Source organism: Xiphophorus couchianus, chromosome 11 (genome assembly GCF_001444195.1).
Source record: "Xiphophorus couchianus chromosome 11, X_couchianus-1.0, whole genome shotgun sequence".
Taxonomy (NCBI): domain Eukaryota; kingdom Metazoa; phylum Chordata; class Actinopteri; order Cyprinodontiformes; family Poeciliidae; genus Xiphophorus; species Xiphophorus couchianus.
This window is the reverse complement of record NC_040238.1, coordinates 18306573-18328162: the sequence shown is the minus strand read 5'-3', so window position 1 is coordinate 18328162 and position 21590 is coordinate 18306573. Positions and strand designations below refer to the sequence as shown.

At 39.1% G+C, this 21590-nt stretch overlaps 1 protein-coding gene across 5 annotated transcripts in view; it reads right to left on the bottom strand.

The window, feature by feature from the left end:
- Positions 1–285: 285 nt before the first annotated feature.
- Positions 286–21590, bottom strand: part of dlg4a (discs, large homolog 4a (Drosophila)) — a 90384-nt gene continuing 69079 nt past the window's right edge. For all 5 annotated transcript variants that reach the window (XM_028031599.1, XM_028031597.1, XM_028031598.1 and 2 more), the window contains 19 exons: positions 17816–17869; positions 17123–17173; positions 16876–17000; positions 15312–15481; positions 15024–15160; positions 13061–13205; positions 11116–11251; positions 10871–11027; positions 10679–10781; positions 9557–9671; positions 8894–9070; positions 8747–8789; positions 8640–8670; positions 8261–8308; positions 8024–8125; positions 7684–7856; positions 6265–6377; positions 6086–6177; positions 286–5416 (listed from right to left, as the gene is read on the bottom strand). In XM_028031599.1, coding sequence (XP_027887400.1) covers positions 5310–5416; positions 6086–6177; positions 6265–6377; positions 7684–7856; positions 8024–8125; positions 8261–8308; positions 8640–8670; positions 8747–8789; positions 8894–9070; positions 9557–9671; positions 10679–10781; positions 10871–11027; positions 11116–11251; positions 13061–13205; positions 15024–15160; positions 15312–15481; positions 16876–17000; positions 17123–17173; positions 17816–17869 — 2079 coding nt within the window. In that variant the 3' untranslated portion in view covers positions 286–5309. The remainder of the gene's footprint in view (positions 5417–6085; positions 6178–6264; positions 6378–7683; positions 7857–8023; positions 8126–8260; positions 8309–8639; positions 8671–8746; positions 8790–8893; positions 9071–9556; positions 9672–10678; positions 10782–10870; positions 11028–11115; positions 11252–13060; positions 13206–15023; positions 15161–15311; positions 15482–16875; positions 17001–17122; positions 17174–17815; positions 17870–21590) is intronic.

Sequence of the window (21590 nt, the reverse complement as noted above, 5' to 3'; positions counted from 1 at the left end):
GAGGGATGTTCATGAATATATGCTTCCCAGAGAAAAAAACACATGTTTTTTTCCCCAATGAGGGGAAAGAGGTTGGGGTGGTAGGGAAGCCGTCATCCAAGAAAAGCAAAAAAAACAAAAAAACACAAAGCAAGTCTGTGCAGATGCAGCGAGGGGTGCTTGTATAAGAGGCTAAACGTAGAGGATGAGCGCCCCCCTCTGGTTATCCTGCTAATCTCCACCTGTGGAACTCCAAGGGACCATTTAAACAAACCAGAAAAACAAGAAGGCATCCGAGTCCAAGTGTTCAGAAAGCATTTTTAAATCCATTTTTATTATTTTATAGCTAATTTACAACAAGCGCTTCACTGAACTGGAACATTTTATTTTGCTTCATAATGTCATTATTGAATATATTCTTCTGCATCAGTTGTAACTTTGTAATCAGTCTTTTCTGTAAAAATTCATATACTTTATAAGGAATATCACACTATGATACGGATGGCTGAGAGAGAGAGAGATATTAAGATTACATTAAAACCCTCAAAGAAAGAAACTGAAAACATGTTATTCAATCAATGAGTGTGAGTCGTCACTTCTGTCAGTGTAGTAAATGTAAATGCATGTGTAGACATGCTGAGATTGTGTGTGTGTGTGGGTGTGTGTGTGTGTGTAAATATGTGTGTTTTTTTTCCCACCCAGAGTGTGTAAATGCAGTTAAACTGGGCCCGTGGCTCCCATGGAGGGTTCTCGTACTTGGTCTCGTTTAGGATAGTGATCGCCGAGAGCCACGCGAAAAAAACCTAACATTATTTGTATTTACAGCGTTTTGCATCCAAGACCCAAGAGCTTTCTCAATGTGGGGCGGGGGAGGCTGGGAAAAAAAAAAAAAAGAAAGAAAAGTACAAAAATATACAGACTCGATATGGAGCTTTAGTGACAGTTCTTAATAAATAAAACAGATGCATCTTAATAAACCAGAATATCATCGAAAAGTTGTGTTTTTTTGTCTTTTCAGAAATTCAATTTAAAAAAGTGAACCTCATTAAATAGGTGGCTTCTGAACACATTGATTTTTTTCTCTTTTTTTTTCATTAATTCTGATGACTATGGCTTACAGCTAACAAATATGCAAAATCCAATTTCCCAGAGTTATAGTTAAGCTATTACATAAAACTAATAAAAGAACATTTTATGTCCAGGAATGATAACATATTGAAAAGTAACTCCATGTACTGTATAGGCCTGTCACAATAATCAATAAATCAATTAGTCACCTGAAACACTGGATGATAAAAGTCTTCAGTTTGGTGCTTTGGTCTCAACTAGGACAATTTTGTTTACAAAGACTTCAAAATTCATTTTATTTGTTGTTTTATTTATTTATTTTGGATATTTAGCATGCCTTCCAGTTCCAGTGTTAAATGTCCAGTAGAATTTAAAGTTTAATGATCTTTGAGAATGTGTTCCTGCATTATCATTTTGCTATTGTATTACTTAAAAACTGTCTCAAAACAACAATATTATCATTTATTGCAATGACTTCTGGAACAATTTATTGTCCAGCATAATTTGTCATCGTTGACAGGCCTATTGTATAGTACATGAACTGAATACTTGATTCGGGCTTCTTTTGCATGAAACTGCATCGTATCAATACGCTGCTGCATGGAAGCTCACAGATTGTCTACAGGATTCGAATTTATAAACCTGATTTTTTTATATACTGGTACTTTTAACAGACTGGGCAAAAAAATAAAAAATCTGCATCAAAAGCAAATATTCAGACACTGACATTGTTTCCAGTGCAGGAGAGGCTTAGCACAAGGAATGTAGCATCTGCAGCTCGTCTCCTGGACTGGTCACTGTGTGGTGGGACTGTAAAAACTGACTCTGTTCACTGTCATCATGTGTTTCTTCCACCAAACTTTCCATTATTTTGCCTGTACTCTGTGAACAAGCAGCTTTTTCTTCTTCTTCTTCATTGATTAATAAATTAATTGGTTTGTAACAGTCAAATCTTTTGCAAGCCATAATCATAAGACTAATAGAAATAAAAGTTTGAAACATATCACTGTGTGCAGCGAACCCACATATGAATTTCCTATGTTGGTTACAGAAGTAAAGTGACTTTTGATTATAATCCTTTTGTTTTTTCCAGATTTATTTACATACACCTGTAAACCAAAACCCCCCAAAACTGCCATTCATTAAAAAGCAGATCCACTTTGTGCTGAGAGAAGCAGGTAAACAAAAACAATAAATATGAATGGTTATTTCCATCAATACTTCCATATTCACTCTTATAATTCAGAACATATAATACAAACACATGCTCTTAAAACTCTCCGTCTCGTCTCGTTTCTCCTTCAGTCGCTGTTTCTGTCCTGCTGACATTTCCAACGTTTAATAGCCATCAGTGCAAACTTCATAGATACTCTTGTTAATCTTACACATAAAACCGTCTTCATTGCATAACATCATAGCAGTATTGCACTACATCTTCACGTGTGTGTCTCACCCTCTCACGCACGCACCCACAAGCTCACGCCACTCATTTATGTATTATACATCATGACCACCATAGGCTGGATTCCTCTTATAGCATTATCTATATTTTATACATAATGGATGCTTTCCTGCAACAAATACACACATTCAGTCACACAGAGACACACAGCTGCATTGCACATGTTTTTCAATTAGTTCTTTTTTGTTTGTTTTTTTACCCCCCCCCCCCCCCCCCCCAAATATTACCCTTTCATATTTATGTCAGGTTTGCTTTACATCAGCTTTAAATGGTTCATTTTTTTTTCTATCTGTGTAGCTTTTTGCTCAACAACAATAAAATGAGAATATGGGGGTAAACCCAACAACCAAAATACTGTTTTACCCAAAGAAATCAATGAGATATTATTTGGAAATGTTGATTATTCTTTACAGACGTAGTCCTGTTAGAAATTGTCATAAAAAAGATATATATTTATATATATATTTATATATAGAGGCCATTTCTTTTTTTTTATAGTCTTTAAACATGACTTATAGTTAATTTGTGTGGACTCGAGAGGGAGAAAGAAGCAGAGAAAAGTGGAAAAGAGAGAATAAAAGAAGACCTATTCCTCCTCACACACACACATAGAGGAGTTTCCACACACGCACAGCTGTGCAGAGATGCTTACGGATGCAGACACACACGCAATGGCTTGTACCGCGGCCACTGGAAACAGTGCGCATGTCTGCACGTTGAAAGGGGATCTCCTGGAAGAGTGACCAGCAAGGTGAAGCCGAGAGCTCTGCTGTTTGTGCCTGGAGAGATAACATTCATCCTGGATTCTGACTAGCAGGTCAGAACAGCTGCAGAGGGGTGCGCCAGGTTCACAGCTGAGGGTCCAACTCCGCGTGTGTGTGTGTGAGGGTCGCTGGATGGGATGCGAGGTTGTACGTGTGTTTTGCGTGCGGGGGCGTGTGTGCATAAGAAGCCAAACCGTGTCGGATTATCAGTTTCCGCTCAAGGCCAGCCTCTCGTCTCTTTACTCCTCTTCTTTTATAAGACATGCTAAAACCCTCCTTTGCAATAAAGAGGCAGAGAAGAAGAACATACAGTGCCTTGCAAAAGGATCTATTTATCTCGAGCTTTACCACGTTTTGTCATGCAACAACCTCAAAACTTCAAATGTTGGAGTATTACCAGTATAGACCAGCGGAAAGTGGGGCATATTTGTGAAGTGGGAAGAAAGGGATATATTATTTCAAAAATACTTAATGAATAAAAATCTGAAAATAGCGGTGCATCTCTATTCATCTCTGAGAGATGAATCTCTCAGAGATTCATCTCTGAGAAAAGACTTTAAACATATAGCCGGAGCTGCAATTGGAACGATTGCGATCAAAGAATAATAATGTGCCTGAATGTCCCAGTCAAAGGCGAGAACTAAACCCAATAAGAAATCTCTGGCAATGCTTCAAAGTTGATCGTGACACACAGTGTCCGTCCAGTTTGAATGAGCAAAACAGAGTAAAATGTAGTCGCTTTCCTCCCCATCACTGTGTGAATAGATGCATAAAGCGCTTTGGACTCTTCCAGACTAGATAAAGTCATTTTAGCTTTTGTATTTTTAAAGAGTTTCTACCAAGAATTGACTCATGGGGGTTGAATGCAAATGCACAATGAGATTTTTCAAATTTATAACTTTGGAAAGCATAAATCCTTATCCGTCCACTTAACCATTATGGACAATATTCTGTTCACCTATCACAAATCATAAAAGGTTGTTCATGTGGTTTGAACATGAGAAAACGTGAGAAAGTTCAAATATTTTTGCAAGACACTGCACCTTTTAGCCGTTCTTTGTTTTTCCTATTATTTTCTGAGATTTTTTTCTTTCCTCTGTTTTTCTCTGATAACTCCATCAGTGAAGATGCATGCTTCAGCTTAATGAGCTTTTAAACAAAATTAACTGCAACGCCTCTAAAATCTGCCTCACAATATTTAAAATGGGCAACAGAAGAAATGTTTGCCTTGGTTACAGAGATGTTGTTTCAAGTGTGCACCAAGAACCAGGAAGAGGCTGACAAAAAGTGCTGAGAAAAGACTCCTGGTCAAGGGAGCGGGCCTCGCTAGGATCTGAAGTACTCTCCAAAGATACTAAGAGGTTGTTTAAAAAAACAGAGATGCTAAAAGGCTCTTTTGTTAGCATCTCCATCCCAGGGATCACCGTCACATAGAAGTGAGGTCTACCCTCTGCTTTATTCCAAAGTCTACTCAGACACATCTATACGCTTTTGAGATCCACAGAACATGGACCGCAGCTCACATACAGGATCAAAATGCAGTTAAAGTCTGCCTGCAGTGGCCGTCTGTGTGTGGATTTTCAATGGCCGAAACATTAAACCGGATCTTTGTTGAACGCAAGTTAATTTTGGCCAATTTAAATCCATTGTTTAAATCCAGCGTTCATTTTAATACTAAATACCAACTGATCCTAAATGGTAAAGTAAAATTATACTAAAATCTTTTCTCCCGATCTCTTTCAGTTGAACTACACATCAGCTTGTTCACCTTGTTGTTGTTGTTTTTTTTTTTCTTAGAAAAAGTCTCCTTTTTGGTATCCTTATTTGCCTCGCGGTGTCGATTCCCGTGCTTTCCCGCTCTTCGCAGGCATTAGTCTCTCTATGTCGTTAAGCGGCGATCGCCTAAGCACGGACTTCGCTGGAGGACGGACGGGAAGGCAGGCGAGGCTGGCTCGGCTGTGAAGGGTGAATGGCGGCGGCGGCGGTCTGTGGCTGTGAGGGTCGGGAGGCGAGGGCAGTTCAGGTCGGTTGCAGCATCACAGCCTCTCCCGAGTGGGGATCCAGATGTAAGGCCCTGATTGCTCCTCGATCACTGTCTTTACTTTGTGATAAACCTCTTCAAAGCTCTCCCCTTCCACGACGGCTGCCACCGGAAAGCAAAGAGGAGGTAAGAAAATGTTGGGAAAAAAATATATACATGAAGAGATTTAACGCACAAGATGCTGTGGAACGCATCGTATTTTACCTAAAACACACATCCGGAAAATGATTCTCACTCTTTGTGATTGGTTGTAAATCATGGTCGGCACCAGATTTGAGAAGAAACCTGGCATCCGCGCTCCGACTACTGGGGAGATTTGCCCTAAATGTGTCTGTGAAATGTTAAAACGCTCTGAGGCCTCCCAAAAGGCACCAGGAGGGCTCAAAGCATTTAACTCACTCAGTTAAACAGAAGCAGCTTGTCATTGTGAAGGCAGAGTAAGTGGCCATTGCAATGTGTTGGCATTTAAACTGTGAGGAAAAAAATAGGAAAAACTGATTAAAAATGGATAAGAGAATGTTTTATTAGCCCATCCATCCATCCATTAGGTGAGGATAGATCACCATTTTATCCTAGGACAAACAACCGTGCACACACTCACACCTAAGGGCAATTTAGAGAACCGATTAAAATAAAAATTGTATCTTTGGATTGTGGGAAAAAGCTGGAGCACTTGGCGAGAACACCCGGGAGCACGGGGAGAACATGGAGGAACTTGGGTTAATAAGCTGAGACAAAAGGTATTTTTATCCAACATGTGTCTCCTTTTACCTGAGAAGCACTCAATGAAGTCCTGTTCTAGTTTGAGGGCTCGGTCCATTGCTTTCCTGGCCTGCTCCTCTGTCAGTCGAGTGTTGATTTCTCTGGTGATGATATATTCAGAAACTTTATCACACACCGTTTTCTGTTGCAACAATAATTGCTAAAGGAATCTCTCTTAAAATACGTACAAAACATTCTCCAGTGACTTGGGCCGGACAAAGATTGCAATGGGATGAAGTTGAGCAGCTTGTAGTCTACGCACAGCATTAGCTGAAACATCCAGGATGCAGTGTTTTCCCTGCTGCTCGGGCAAAAAGAAAAAAAAAAACAAACATTGACATGAATTGTTTTGGGTTATGAAAAGAAAACAGCAAGTTTAGTTTTGATTAAGCTGCTAACTGGCTGGACGATAAGACACTGGAGGCCGAGTGTAATTGGTTACGTATTTTTCTTGTGCAGTAAGGATGCCATGTTCCAAACACAGCGCATTGCATATTTGATAGAACAACTTAACTCAATTCATGAATGTACAGAGGAGAGAAACATGTGGTTTTTAAAAGGAGAGTTTTGGGGTTTTGTATATTTTATAGACCATTCCTTGCAAGACAGTTGCAGTGCCTGTATACATTGATTTTCAAGTGCATTTGCAGATAGATTTATGGCTTGGATTGGATTGGATTTGATTTATGTGCATGAATTACTGCATTATTTATTTATTTATTTATCTGGGACCTGGGTCCAAATTTTGCATCACAAACAAGAAAAGCTGGTATGAGCAGCTTGTCATTGTGAAGGGAGTGACAAGCTGCTCATATTATATATTATTGCATAATATATTATTATAATATAATAATAATAATAGTTATTATTATTGTCATTGTATTATTTTCTCTGCACTCATTTATAGATTATTTTTAGATTAACATATTGGTATGTAGGGCTGCACAGTGGTGCAGTTGGTAGCACTGTTGCCTTGCAGCAAGAAGGTCCTGGGTTCGATTCCCGGCCGGGGTCTTTCTGCACGGAGTTTGCATGTTCTCCCTGTGCATGCGTGGGTTCTCTCCGGGTACTCCGGCTTCCTCCCACAGTCCAAATACATGACTGTCAGGTTAATTGGTCTTTCTAAATTCTCCCTAGGTGTGAGTGTGTGTGCATGGTTGTTTGTCATGTCTGTCTCTGTGTTGCCCTGCGACAGACTGGTGACCTGTCCAGGGTGACCCCGCCTCTTGACCAGCACCCCTCCCGACCCCACTAGGGACAAGGGTGTTAGAAAATGATATTTGCATGTACATGTTTTTTATTTATTTATTTATTTATATTCAGTCATATTGAATGACTTGCATCACTCTTATGTATATATATATATATATATTTTATAAACTTTATCTCTTATGGTTATATTTGTATTATTGATATTTAACACCATAGATGGAGTAGCTTGAAAACAAATAAGCAATTGGGGATCAATAAAGTATATTCTAAGATTTTAGATGACTAAATGTGTCTAATTTAAAACATGTACATTTATATAGAAACCATTTGTATCATAAGATGGTTATGATTTCTTTTGTTGTTGTTTTTGCGGAGAGGAAAAGATGGCTGCTCACTTGCTCGGCCACCTCGCGGACGCTCTGCACGCTGGTGCCGTACAGATGACTGTTGTATTGCCCGGCTTCAATGAACCGGTGGCTCTGGATGTCCTTTTCCATCTGTTCCCTGGAGGACACAAAATGGTAGTCTCGCCCGTCCACCTCGTAATCCCTCTTAGGCCGCGTTGTGTCTGTCAAATGAAGGACAAGCAGAGACAAACGAATGCACACGAACATCCTGTTATGAATCTCAGAATCAAAACAATTGCTTTTATTCACACGTCATCCGACAACCAGCGACGCTGAACAGAAAGCACGGAGCAGATCAGTCTCCGAGCGCGACAGAAAAATTACTCACGAGGGACACAGGATCCGAACTTATCAGGGAACTCAGACAACAGGTCGTCATTTATCCTGTCCTTCACCGGACCCAGAATGATGATCGGCCTTGCGTAATGTACTTACAAGGAGAGGGAGAGAGAGAGAGAGAGCAAACAGAGAGGCTTCAATCACAAAAGAGAAATAAAAACAAAAATGAAATGTCACATTAAAGACTTGGATAGCGAGCTCAAAACACGCCTCTGTGAGGTCTTACCTTCCACTTGAGTAACTGTCTCATAACTGTGTGGGGTTTTATCTCTCCCTGGTGACAGAACACAGCAGCAATCAGCCGCAGTTCTTTTCATTATTTCAAAATGAGTTCTGGCTTTGTTTCTCCATGTGTGTCTCTAAATTTGAGCATGTATTTATCTGTGACGAGCGCTGCTGTTTTAATTTAGAAGACATTCAAATATTTTCACTAAATCCTGCTCATTGGAGGCTGAGGGAGACCTTTACTTTTCTGAATGATGAAACTCAGTAATTTTTCATCTATAAACAAAGATATTGAGTTTATGTCAACAAACCCATGCAGATGGATTCAAGACTAACTTAATCTGAACAATCAAGCTAAAGCACATCTATATGCTAATCACCTTGAGTGCCCACACTGTCTCGTCCGTGGTCCTGCAATACAGAGGAGAACAAAAAGATTACAGCATGTATGAAAAATTCTGATTTAAAGTGTAGTGAGTGAACTTACCCTCTCTTTGGTGTTAACACGAGACCACTCTTTTCTTTCCACCCTGTTGAAATGACAGATTCTACTGACGGCCTTTTGCCAAACACAACATTGCTTACACGCAGTTCTTAGCAGCTGCTGGATCCCAAGGCGAGTTCGTTCCCTGACCTGTGTTTGCTGGGGATGAAGCCAACCTCCTCAGCCTCATTCTGCGGGCAGACCTTCCGGGCCTGCCACCATTCTTCATCACCGCAGTCCAACACATGCAGAACGTCCCCAAACTTGAAGCCCAGGGCTTGACTGAGAAAACCACAGTCCGCCGTCTTGTCGTAGTCAAAAAGAGCCCTGAGTGATGTAAGAGTTCAAAGCAAGCACTTAATAAGGAGCTTCTCAACTTCAATTTGACCACAGTTTAATCAAAATGTCCACTTTAAGGAGGATTGTGACTAAAGTCACAGCTATGACTCTTCTGAAGGAAAGAACATTGTTATACAGCATTATTAGCTTATAAAAAACTGCCTTGTAGCATAATTTTACTTAAGACTAATCAACTCACGATTTGTATTGTTAGCCAGTTAGTGAGGTTTTCTTTAATTTTCAATTTCTATACAGACAATTTAAAGATTCACTTAACTGTGACCACGTTAAGTGAATCTTCAATCCTGAGTAACAATTACTTTAAGTAATAAGTAATAATTTAGTTTAAGATAGAATGCAAGCAACCTCATTTCTAACTGCTTAAACATTACGTTATTCATAATATCATCAAGATCCATGAAAAAATAAAAATACATAGACCTTTTATTTTCTCAGCAGTTTCTCCTTCAGTACCTGATGTAGAAGCCTCTCTTTGGGTTACTCCTTAGTGTTGTAGTCCCAGAGCCCATGCTGCTGTTCATCAGCTGTTCCCGCAAGTCATGGATTTTAGCTTCGAAACGGCTGTACTCTAAAAGAGAAAAAATACATTTATTTAATGTTCAGCTATTTAAAATTGTTACTTTAATGAGTCAAAATCACCTGATTTTAGAGCCAAGAAACCTTAAATATTCGAATACAGTTATAGCTGATAGCTCTACTGATGCGACTTTCTGGAGTTGTTGTGAGAAAATTGATCAAAGATGAAAATAAAGTTTCAGTTGCAGGACAGATTAGTCCCTGAGGCAATGTTTTGACTAAATGTCAGCTGTGAAATTAAACCCACACCATCTAAGGCATTGTGTAGAAATCCTTTAGATTTTGATTTACTGTCATTTTTGCTTTACACAACCTTTGTTGTAAACATTTGAGTAAAAATGCTGGTCAGAACCAGAGCAAAAACTATCTGGATACTACACAAATTTTAATATTTATTTTCCTAATTGACATTTTTCACCACAGAAAAACAGAAGAGCAGCAAACTGCAGGAAGACTGGGATTGTCATTGTGGGTTAGGAGACAATTTGCCAGTGCTGTTTCACTTCTAAAAAAAGACAAGCAAAAGAAAATATATTTCTTAACTTCAGAAATGGAAATGAATATCATTACAATAAAATGGAAAAGGAAAAGTTGTAAAAACTACAGTATGTACCTTATAAAAGTGGCTTAGAGATAATTGCATCTTATAACGCGCTATAATTCTGATTCTCCCTGTGATTTGATCAGTGAGTTTTAGTCCTACAAAATGTTTTGGTGTCGCTGCTATCACTTTAGGATATACTGTGGCTGCCACAGTAAACAAATTAACACACTTCGCCAGAGGTAGCAAACCGAAATCAAACTCATCTCTCCAATGGATGACACTAATCTAATGAAACCTCATAAAAAATTTAATCATCCCCCCAAACACATTCTCAGATGTCCTCGATGTAGCCACTTTTATGCTAAAAGCTGCAAGTGTTACTGCTTGAGTAATCAGTTAGGCAATCTATGCAAATTATATGGAAAGTGGAGTGAAAACGTGTGCAGCGGTTTTACCTTCGGGCCTGTACTGGGCGATGATGGTTACGGTCTGGCCAGCGTTCTTCAGAGCAGCGGCAGCCTGCTCATGCGTGGCCATGCGCAAATCCACGCCGTTAACCTAAGAAATGTACACACAGCGAGAATGTTTACAGCCCCATCTGGTAGGCATATGCGTTTCAAATTTCTGGTGACAGAAGATGTCATTACACTAAGGATCTGATCGCCCTTGTGAAGCTCCCCGCTGAGGTCGGCTGGTCCTCCTGCCAGGATGAAGGAGATAAATATGCCCTCTCCATCCTCTCCCCCTACAATGTTGAAGCCCAGACCCGTGGAGCCTCGGTGAATCAAGACTCTGCGAGGCTCTCTGCAACCAGAATTCATCTAATTGGTTATACAAACTCTACTGGTAAAAGTTGTGGATTAGTAATACAACGTGGTGCTTCAAAAATCACCTGGGTATGTCGTCATCTCCCATCAGGCCGTGCAGCACAGGAGAAAAGCGGCTCGGCGAGGTGGGGGTGAGGGCTTGTGGGTAATCTGATCCAAGGTAGTTGGGGTGGCTAAGTTCAGTATCCATATGGGAATATGCTGGAAAAACACATGAGAAACCAAAAGAGGGATTATATAGCAGAGCAGTCCTGGACATAAAATATGATACGTTTTTCTTCTGTCACGCTGTACCTACCTGAATAAGTCTGAATTGTAAATCACAAACTGTTTAATGTAACTTAGAAATGAAGTGTACTCAGGATTTTAGTAAACAACTTGTTTCCTCTGCAGTTTGTGCCAGTAAAAGAAAAGTTACAGGAAATAGCTTTAGCATTATGCTAACACTCTTGACCTAGCGGAATACCCCCACTAAAATGGAAATAAAATTTATAAATGTAAACGTTCAGCCTCACAAATGACATTTGAAAGTGAGAAGCTACATGCTGTGACATAAGTATTTGTCCATTACATATTTCATCTAGTATTGCTTTTTTTCTTTCACCTACATTTTTCAGAACATCAAACAAATTGTAACATCAGACAACCTCGGGTTTGTGGAGAAGTAACCGTCTCCCTTATTAAACCACAGTTCAACTTCAAAAACCACAACCAGACCTGAAGAGTTGAGGAATCAGTGACCCTGTCTAACAACATAAAGTAGACTGAAAGATCTGGAAACCCAAAACATGGTGAGATGATGATAAACAGAGTCATGGAAATCCATCAGTCAGGGAAGGCTTACAAAATCATTACTGAAGCTTTGGGAGTCCAGCAAAGTGGAGGCTTTTATTCACATAGGAGACTTCGAACTTTAGCTAAGCTTCTCGGGGCAGCCAGCCTATCAAAATTACTTCAAGATGCTACAAAAGTACGAAGAACAACATCTTAAGATCTGGATCTCTCACTTGAGTCAGGGTCAGTGTTCACGAACCAAATATAAGAAAGACACTGAGCAAAAATAGCATCAAGGGGAGAGTTTAAAGCACAAAACTACTGTTGATATGATAAAGCACAAAGGCTTGTCTTACATGTTCCAAAAAAAAAAAACCCAAAACCTTCCAGGTGATTCCTGTAAGAAATATATTCTGTGGATTGATGAGATAAAAGTGTTAACTTTTAGAAAGTATGTCCCCTGTAACATCTGGCCTCACACTAACAGCATTTCAGGAAAAGGAACATTATATCAACAGGTAAGCGTGGTGGTAATGCGAATATTTACAGCTGAAGGAACCATTAACTTTGCTTTCTAACGGAAGATCTTGAAGAACATGCAGCCATAATTTTATGAAGTACACCTTGGTTACAGAGGAGGTCAGTGATTCAGCTGAACAGCTCAAAAAAACTGAAAAGCAGGCTCTGGAGTGGCCTAGTTAAATCCAAAATACACATAATCCAACTTAAATCTTATGTCACTGTCTTAAAATTAAAACTATTCTTTGAAGAAGAGTGGGCCTACATTTCTCCATAGTGATGGAAGAGATCATTTGTCAGTAAAAGTTAGAATGTTTAGGAAGCACACACTTTTCCACATGTTGCCAAATTGGTTTGAATAGTTTCCCTTTTCCACTAAATGAATACTGCTTGTATAAACTGATACAAATGCAGCATTAACATATTTCTCAATGTCCAAATGCATTTTCTCCAGAGAAATCATCTTTATGTGTCAAACTTAAACACAGAAATAAAGATTTGCGCCTTTTTAAAAAAATAATAATAATAGTGCATATTCATCAAAAGGTGGAATGAGCTTCCACCTCAACTGGTTTCTTGTGTTTGCATTTCAGGTGGAAGAACTTGAACAGATTACTACGCTTTTAATAGAAATCCAAGAAGGTATTTTAGGGTTCACGTTTTCTGTCATAGATCCAGTTTCCCAGTGGACAAACAACAACGTGAAGACGTGCTTACTGCTGGTGAGGTCTGGTGGGTTGTAGGAGTTTGTCAGAAAGAGGTTGTTTGGCTTGGCAACCCTGAGGTACACCACCTCAGCTGTGTTCTTCAAAGCTCCCACCGCGTCCTCATGCATCACATCCTCCAGACACACGTTGTTCACCTGGATTTGTAACGAAATGCAGGTAAACATGAGCAGGATTACATTAAGATAAAAAAATAAATACAAGAACTCTTAATAAGATAGTTCAAAGTTTGTTGTTTGGTTAAAATGTTAGAAACAAGTATCTCATCTGCAGCAGAAATCTTGCTTGATGTATTAATATGGCCAAATCTGAGCCTCAAGTGTGTATTTATTTCATACAACTACATGGTGTCCAGCGTAAATGTTTTTTTTTTTCCTTTTCTGTGCAGGATCACATGTTTCATTGTGGCTGCAGTTGTACAACATACTTCTGTTTACGCACAGCGATATGGGAAAGATGTTGATTGTTTTCATGGAAAACTGAAGTAGGAAGTAGAGACTTTCCTGGCATGACAAACATAGTGACAACAGAACATATAAAGTATTCCTGGTAAAAGTAACTTCCTGATAGAGAAGTAAACAGATGCAAAAAACCCCAAAACCTTTGTACCTTTTCTAGTTGTTTTAGTTAATGTCACAGTGGATTGTATGAGGAAAGGTGCTTATACACAAGATAGATGGCTATGTTTGTTATCGTAGGGAAATTGGTTCATAACATTGTCAGCATCCATTTACATGAAAGGACAGCAACATACAAACACAAACAATGACGTTAACAGTGAAAGGAGACAAACAAAACATCCAGAAACCATAATCAAAACATGTATAATGTAAATAACGTGCTCCCATAGAATGGCAGCCAGTGCAGTTTGCGAGAGGTTGATTAATCCCAGGTGAGGCTCAACTCGCTGCTGCCTTACCGGCTTCGCTACCGAGCATTTGAATGGGAAAATGCAAAATTTCAGCGATTTTGAAGAAAAAAATTATCAGAATTGGTTAAGCTAAATGAAAAATATGTACTTTATAGTACAAACCACAGGGTGAAAATAGCAATATGAATTATTTTATCATTATATATTATTTTTCCATAGTGGCAGGTGAGGCTCGATTGTGTTGCTGATTATGCTGCAATAGACAAAATACACTGAAATATACAGCAGTGACCGCACGACACTGCTGTATATTTCTCACTCATTCAAAACACAACACTAGACAAAGTAAAGTGTATTTTTTAGAACTACAATGCATTAGTTAAATATAGAATCTGTCATTTTATTGCTTATGTTGACGTATGTTAAACAAAAAACACATTATCTCATTTTCTTCTTCCATCATTCACCTAAGACATTCCTTCTGTGCATCAGTATCTCTGTCACTATGATTTAAACCAGCTAAAGGTGTCACTAGTTGAACAAACATGTAGGCAGAAGCAGTTTTAAGGTAACTGCTTCTTGAGTACTACTTTAAAAAATTTGATCTGGACATGCATATTAGTAACCCTCCCGACCCCATTAGGGACAAGGGTGAACAGAAAATGGATGGTTGGATGCATATTAGTGATGAAAAACTCTCAGAGCAAAAAGAAAAAGTGTTTAAAATTAAAGCCTTTGAACTGAGAATCATTTTGGAGTTTCTGGTGTGACTTTCTGTCGTGTCCAGCAGATGGCAGTAACGCTGCTTAAGAATCATTTTAGCTGCAATACAAATAAATATTTACAGTTCTCAATCCTACACACATATTAAGATGGCAATGAAAGTATTGTCTGGCAGTAAAAATCACAGCTGTAATTATCTTGGCTCTGGGTCGTTACTGCTTCAGCACACAATATGTGAGTGTGTAAATGTGTGAATATGCATCCATGTGTTCAGAAGATGTGGGTCTCAGACAGTCTGTGACATGTGGTGTTTGTGTGTGGGCGCGCTGGCACATTTTAACATTTTTTTTGAGTGACCGACCGCTAAGATTTTGTCCCCGATCTGCAGGCGGCCGTCTTTATGAGCCGCCCCGCCTTCGATGATCTTGGTGACGTAGATGCTGTTATCTCCCGGTATGTGCTGGTTTCCCACCCCTCCGGCGATGCTGAAACCTAATCCTGAGAAAGAGGAGAGATACGAGGGGAGCAGAAAGTGTGGGTTAACACACAGCAGATTTTGTAAAATCCTGAGGGCAGAGCTTATGCTGGGTGCACGGCATCTGAGAGCTCGCTCAAGAGGGCTGACGGTTTACACGCTGTAGTCGCTTACCTTTAGGCCCTTTGATTAGTTTGATTTCGGTGACTTTTTCTGCTGCTGGTTTTCTGCGGAGAACATAGAGGCGGACAATAGCACCTGCCTCCTTCAGGGCCTCTACAGCTTGGCTGTGTGTCACCTCCCTCACATCAACATCATTCACAAAGAGGATGCAGTCGTTCACGCTAAAAAAACGGAGAGAAAGAGAGAGAGAGAGACAGAGGTGCAGAGATAGACTGTGGGTGGGAAATGTGAAAACACAGAATGAGTTGCTCAATAGTTGCTCAGAGGCTACGTTAGAGCAGATAGCATTTTCAACTCTTTAAAATACCTGGTATTAAAGTACGGCAGACTGCACAGCTCAACTGAAAATGCATCATCATTGGCTCTGAAATAAAACAATTAGCTAAACTATGCAATTTAAATGATAGCTTGCAGAATTTAGAAAAGGTGAAGATGGAGTTTTAACCACAGAAAAGCATTGATCTCTAGGAAATCATCATGCTGTCCTTGACTGATTACATGAAGGTTTTACTATGAAATGTAACACTGGAAGCACCTAGCTCTTAAACATTCATCCAACAGTGATCCAGCCGGCTGGATAAAATGTTCTCAAACAGCTCCAGAAAGCACCAAGTGTATAGAACAATGTTAGATCAGTGATGCTGCGGGTCTTTTTCCCTTCCTAAGGCTCTAGAAACCATGTACATCCAAAACTCTTTGGAAATATCACATTTTAAATCCAAAGTTAATTGATGACAGTGACCCATTGGGTATTTTGACATGATAACGATCCAAAACATAAACGATGGTTTGTAGGAGTTTGCAACACTCTACATATGGTATTGGATGTGGGAGTTTCAACCAGAGAAAGTTGTCCCTATTTCAGAAATAAACCAATCCCTGTTGACGCTGTGTGACTGTTTTTTTATAAAAGCGGTCACATTTTTATTTATTTTTTGCTTTCGCTCAGAGTTTATGCATAAGTGATTTGGTATTGGTAAATAAAGCTGCATTTTCCAACAAGTACTGCAGTAGTCTTTGAGAAATGTTTTCACTTTTATTACTGTGCATTTACTTGTGTTTACTGGTGTCGAACTGCAAAGACTAATAAAAGGCTTTCCTGCTTCAGTCACTTCAGACAGACATTTTTAGGTCAGTTGGAAATAGGAAGATGTCTGTGCATATTTTGTCTATTGCAGCATAATCAGCAAAACAATCTATAAGCGCATGTACTTATTCTGAGGGGGAAACTCTGTTCCATTGTATTTAAGAGGAAGACAACGCTTTTTTATTGTGTATAATGGGAAAATAAAAACTTTATTGTACTTGTCTGTAATAACCTCCTGTTACCCTTTAATGCCTTCATTTTAATTACACATTTAATTTGCCACAGCCCATTTGGTAAAAGCACAATATTTACATCTAAGATTTGCTGCCAGTAGTTTTCTCATATTTTGTCAAATTGTATCAAATTGTATGAGAGTATTTTTTTTATGCCTTCTACTGTAGCTGCAGGAGCATCCATGCATCACGGTTTGATTTCTGAGTTCTGCTCTCGTTTGAAGGAATATTCTACCTGAGCCGTCCATCCTGAGCAGCGGCTCCTCCGGGTATAATTTTGGTGATGAAGATACTGGGGTCGTCCCCGACGTGAGGGTTGTCTGTGCCCCCTGCTATGCTGAAGCCCAGGCCCGAATTGCCCTGCAGAGGAAAAACACAAACGTAACACTTCTATCTCAAAAATCTGATTTTAGATTCTTGTGAAAAATTATAAAACAAAAATTTGAGGACAAAGATTTGAGATTTGAAATTCCCAAACTCACTCTTTCCAATGTGATTTCCTCATACTCAATTTCTCCTTCTGTCCCATTTACCTGTCAGGAGAAACCATCATATTTAAGCGATTTTTACCTTCCTCTATGATTCCAGATGCACAATACATTTCATTAACACACAATCCACGATGGCAAGTCGGACCATCGTGAAGGAATGTGATCAAGTGTTTGTGAAAGATAAGGCAGCACTTCTCTGTTAGGCTGATCTCACTTCTGAATGAACAACTTAACTAAAAATACCAACCTTCCTGCTGTAATTTAAAACAATCCCAGAGGTAACAGGAAACTTTCATAACAGCTGTTTTTAGGTTCTGACCCAGAAAAAAGTTTTCTGAGTGCTGTAACTTTGTAAAACCAACAGTATCGTGGAAAGTCTCATACTCTTTTCCGACAACTGATAATAAAGTCGACTCTTAACTCCTGTCCTTCCGTCCATTCATCCATCTATACATAAAAAGTTTACTAAAAGGATTGAAAATGGGGTTTTTTGACCTGAAATGTCTGTAGGAACTCACTGTTTCCACCAAAAATGGTCACACAGAGTGAAATACTCAGCAATAACTTTGTTGCATTAAGGGTTAAGACATTGTACAATACATATAACACCAATCAGTTATGAGGACAGCTATAGAGCATGACACAGAAAAAAATTATAAAGAGAGTATTAGACTTTATCCTTACATATGGCGAGCCATCAAGTGTGTCAGTGTTCACCACCACTGGAGGAGTGTTTCCCTGGAGGCAGAGGGGAAGAAAACAAGCTTTAATGACACAAAGTCATCAGAGAAGCTCCAATATGACGCTGAAAGCTGCAAAAACAGCTAAGAGTGATGGCCATTACAGCTCTTAGTCATCACAATACAGTTCTCACTCTGCTGAAAGACCAAAAGTACAACTCCACAACCACTTGTCGTTACACCATCCATTACAGACACAGAAATAAACCTGGCTATCTGAAATGTTTGTTCAGACGGAGCTTCTTGGTGTTTGCTTTGTGTTGCAGCAGCTACTGGCCTAATTAAATTACAGCTTGTAGGTACTGCTGCTGTAAATGGTGATTTCATGAATACTGAGGACAAAAATGTCCGCCCGCTGTCCAGCGGATCTTTTAAAAGCACCGAGTTAAATTATAATACGCAGCCGCAGTGACAGAAGATGGGCGATGATCCAGCATGCTCCAAGGATGAAGAGGACACAGCCGCGTTGGTAAAACGATGGTGTCAAGTCACACCGTTAGCCCAATTATCCTCTGTGAGGACAATGGCTGTCCCTCCTGGTTGCCTTTTTTTTCACTAGCTGCAACGTAACAGTCAATATCATTAGTGCAAAATTAATGGATGGACCAATTATCAAGGTTTATAATAGTTATTAATCAAGAACAATACATAGAGAGTCAATGAGAGGATAGGGATTTGGGGCATTGTTTTGTTTCAGCCTTACAGGCGAAGCTTTTTTCTTAAGCTTGTTTGAGGTGTGAGGGTGCTTGTCTTTACAATGATATGCCTTCTTAGCTTCTTCCAATGAGCACTCGAGAGAAAAGTGTGAGAAAGGATAAAGAGTGAGAAGTCGGAGGGAAATGATATACGGTTTTCACAATGTTTCACCACTAAAAAAGACGTGGAGTTAATGTGAGTTCAGCCTCCCTATATTTCCTCAGTTACATATAGAAAGTGAACATTTTGCCCATTTTTTTGTTTTCAAAATATCTACAAGTCATAAAACTGGATGGATAGTGTCTGTAGAAAACAGGTCTTAAAATAGTATCGCAATTATACCTAATGAATAAGCTTCCTGTTGTAGATCTGGTTGTATATTTTAAGCTGTTATCCTGACAAAAGACTAATAATCTTCTCAACCTTCAACCCTGTCTCAAGACTTCAGCAGCCTTGCTCTTCACGGTTTTCTGAAGAAAGTAATTCCAACAGTATGATGCTGCCACCGCCATGTTTCACTTTTCTCGTCTCCTACATAGAAGTTCTCATGAATTTCTTTCAAAACCAACTTTCTTCTTCATCCCTCCCTAACAATTTGGTGACTGTGTATCATATTCCTCCAAACACACAGGAGTTGGTTTACTCTTTATTGGTTTATGACACAGGTCAGCCATCTTTACACCTCTATCCTTCAAAACATGTTGGGTTTTTTTGTTTTTTTCCTGAAAACCAACACAACCTTGAAAAATAAAGACAGCTTGTGAATTTTTATTCATGTCTTAGACAAATTTAACTTTCAAAAAGGGATAATTACATCCAGTAAAACCCACACCTATTGAAGATAAGGACACAGAGCATGTGGTGTCTGACCTAATAATTAAAGTAGATAAAACAATCCACAGTTAGAGTCATTATTTTGTGGACATTTTCAGCTGATATCGCCTAAGAACATTTACAATGCTATAATGTGTCTTTCTTATTAATTTACATTTAAAAACTTTGCTCAATTTTGAAGAACTACTGGACAGGCACCTGCCGAAAAAGCTCTACTAATCGCAGATTCCTCTGCTATTCCACAAGATCCTGGGGTTTTAACGTAACATTATCCTAACAACCTCAATACTTTTGTAAGACAGACACTATTCATAAAATCACTGCAGCATCCCTGATCTTAGCTCCTCCAGAAGCTTTTCTGAAAGGTGTAACAAAATCGAACCACAATATGCCAAGTTGAATAAGAAAGCACAGGCTTGCATATTAAAAAGCAGCTCCAGAAACCTCTAACTCTGCTACATTATTGTTCATTCATGTTTCTGTCGAGGACGCGTTCCGTCGTCAAGGTAATCCTGAAAGATGGAAACACACAGTGAGGCATTTGTTCGTTGGAAAGCACATCCTGTGCTTTACCAAACTGATTAACATGGAGAAGACAGTGTATCTAAAGTGCTTACAACAGCAAAGAGCAGTATGAAACCAGCCTGCTGACCTTCACAGACCTGACAGCTGCGACACGCACAAACAACAAAACAGCCACACTCAATTCATTTCCCAGTTCTTAAGATAAACTGCCTGCCAGCAACAATCCTTCAGCTATGCACCGAGAGACTGTATATCTATAACATGTTTTAATCAAAATGTTTTCTGTGCCAATTTTTTGTGATGAGATGAGAGTAGCTATATAGCTTAATTTAGTAGGAGTGACAAATGCTGGTATGAAGTTAAAGCAGCAGGAAACAAATAAATATATCAAATATTTGTAAAAATGTATTTTTCAAACAAAACGTGCATTAAAGTTGCAAGAACACAGATCTGGCTTTTCAACAAGGCTGTGCACATTTTTTACAGCTAATGTAGATATACAAAATCAAATTGTCTGAAAGCCTTCACATTATTTAAAACACTAAGAAAAGAAATACTTATTAGTTGTATATGTTTTATGATGCATGTGCTCATCTATGGGTCTGAAACATAAAAAGTATATAATAATGACCTGTATAAACAACTAACTGTGGTCCCTAATAACTAAAGTAGCCATTCTGTTTGAAAAACCCAGTAGGAAAAAATGTGCTTTAGATATTCAAACAGATTATTTATAAATTCATAATGTGCATAGGGCCAGTCATTCAGGTTTTCTTTGACTATGAATCGTAACTAAGAAATACAAGGAAGATTGATATTTTCTTAAACTGCTTCAAAACAAGCAAACATGAACTTCTTAAGACATCTAAGTGCATCGTAATGTTGGAGCTCAGATCTTCACAAGGGATCAGCAAAGCCCTGAAGCCTAAAACGAGATCAATTCTTCTTCAACATGTTACACAGACCACCAGACATTGTCTCTCTAATCCTGCCAGAGTTTAACGTCACCTTGTTATGTTTATGCGATGTTTTAAATTGCCCTTGCAATCAGCGGGTACTGATGCCACCAAAGCCTGCTCACCGTAAACTGATCATCAGAAGGCAGAGCGTCTCGTGGAAAGAGACACAACCTGCCACATTAATTGAGAGTAAATGTGTCTGCTAGTGTGGGCAATGGTTCTCACCTGGTGCTCAAGTGCCTTTTGTGAATGTTATTACATAGGTGAAGCTTTGAATCATCTTTTTGTGGGATTGCTTCTGCTAAAGGACACTTTTTAATTTAGTCAGCCAAGTCTGTTTGTGAAAGTGACTCAGGGTTACTTGCACAGAAAATATGCAACTTTCAACCATCAATGTGTGTTATTTATATCATTACATATCGCACTGCCTATCATTGTTGCAGCAGAGATCAAAGATTAAGTCACTGTGCACCAACATTTGCACAGTACTAATATAAATAATTTGCTTTCTATTGTGATTTCCCTGCAACAATCCACAGATATGGTGACTTTTACACAATAAGAGGTTAAAGTGTAACTCAGTGAACATGTTATATCTGAGAGAGAACATGAAACTCCCCCCATGCTTCCCACAAATAGCTTTGGGTGTTTTATTGCTCTCTGTTCGATTGTAATGGTGCCTGTGTAAGGGCTTCATTGTGTAGC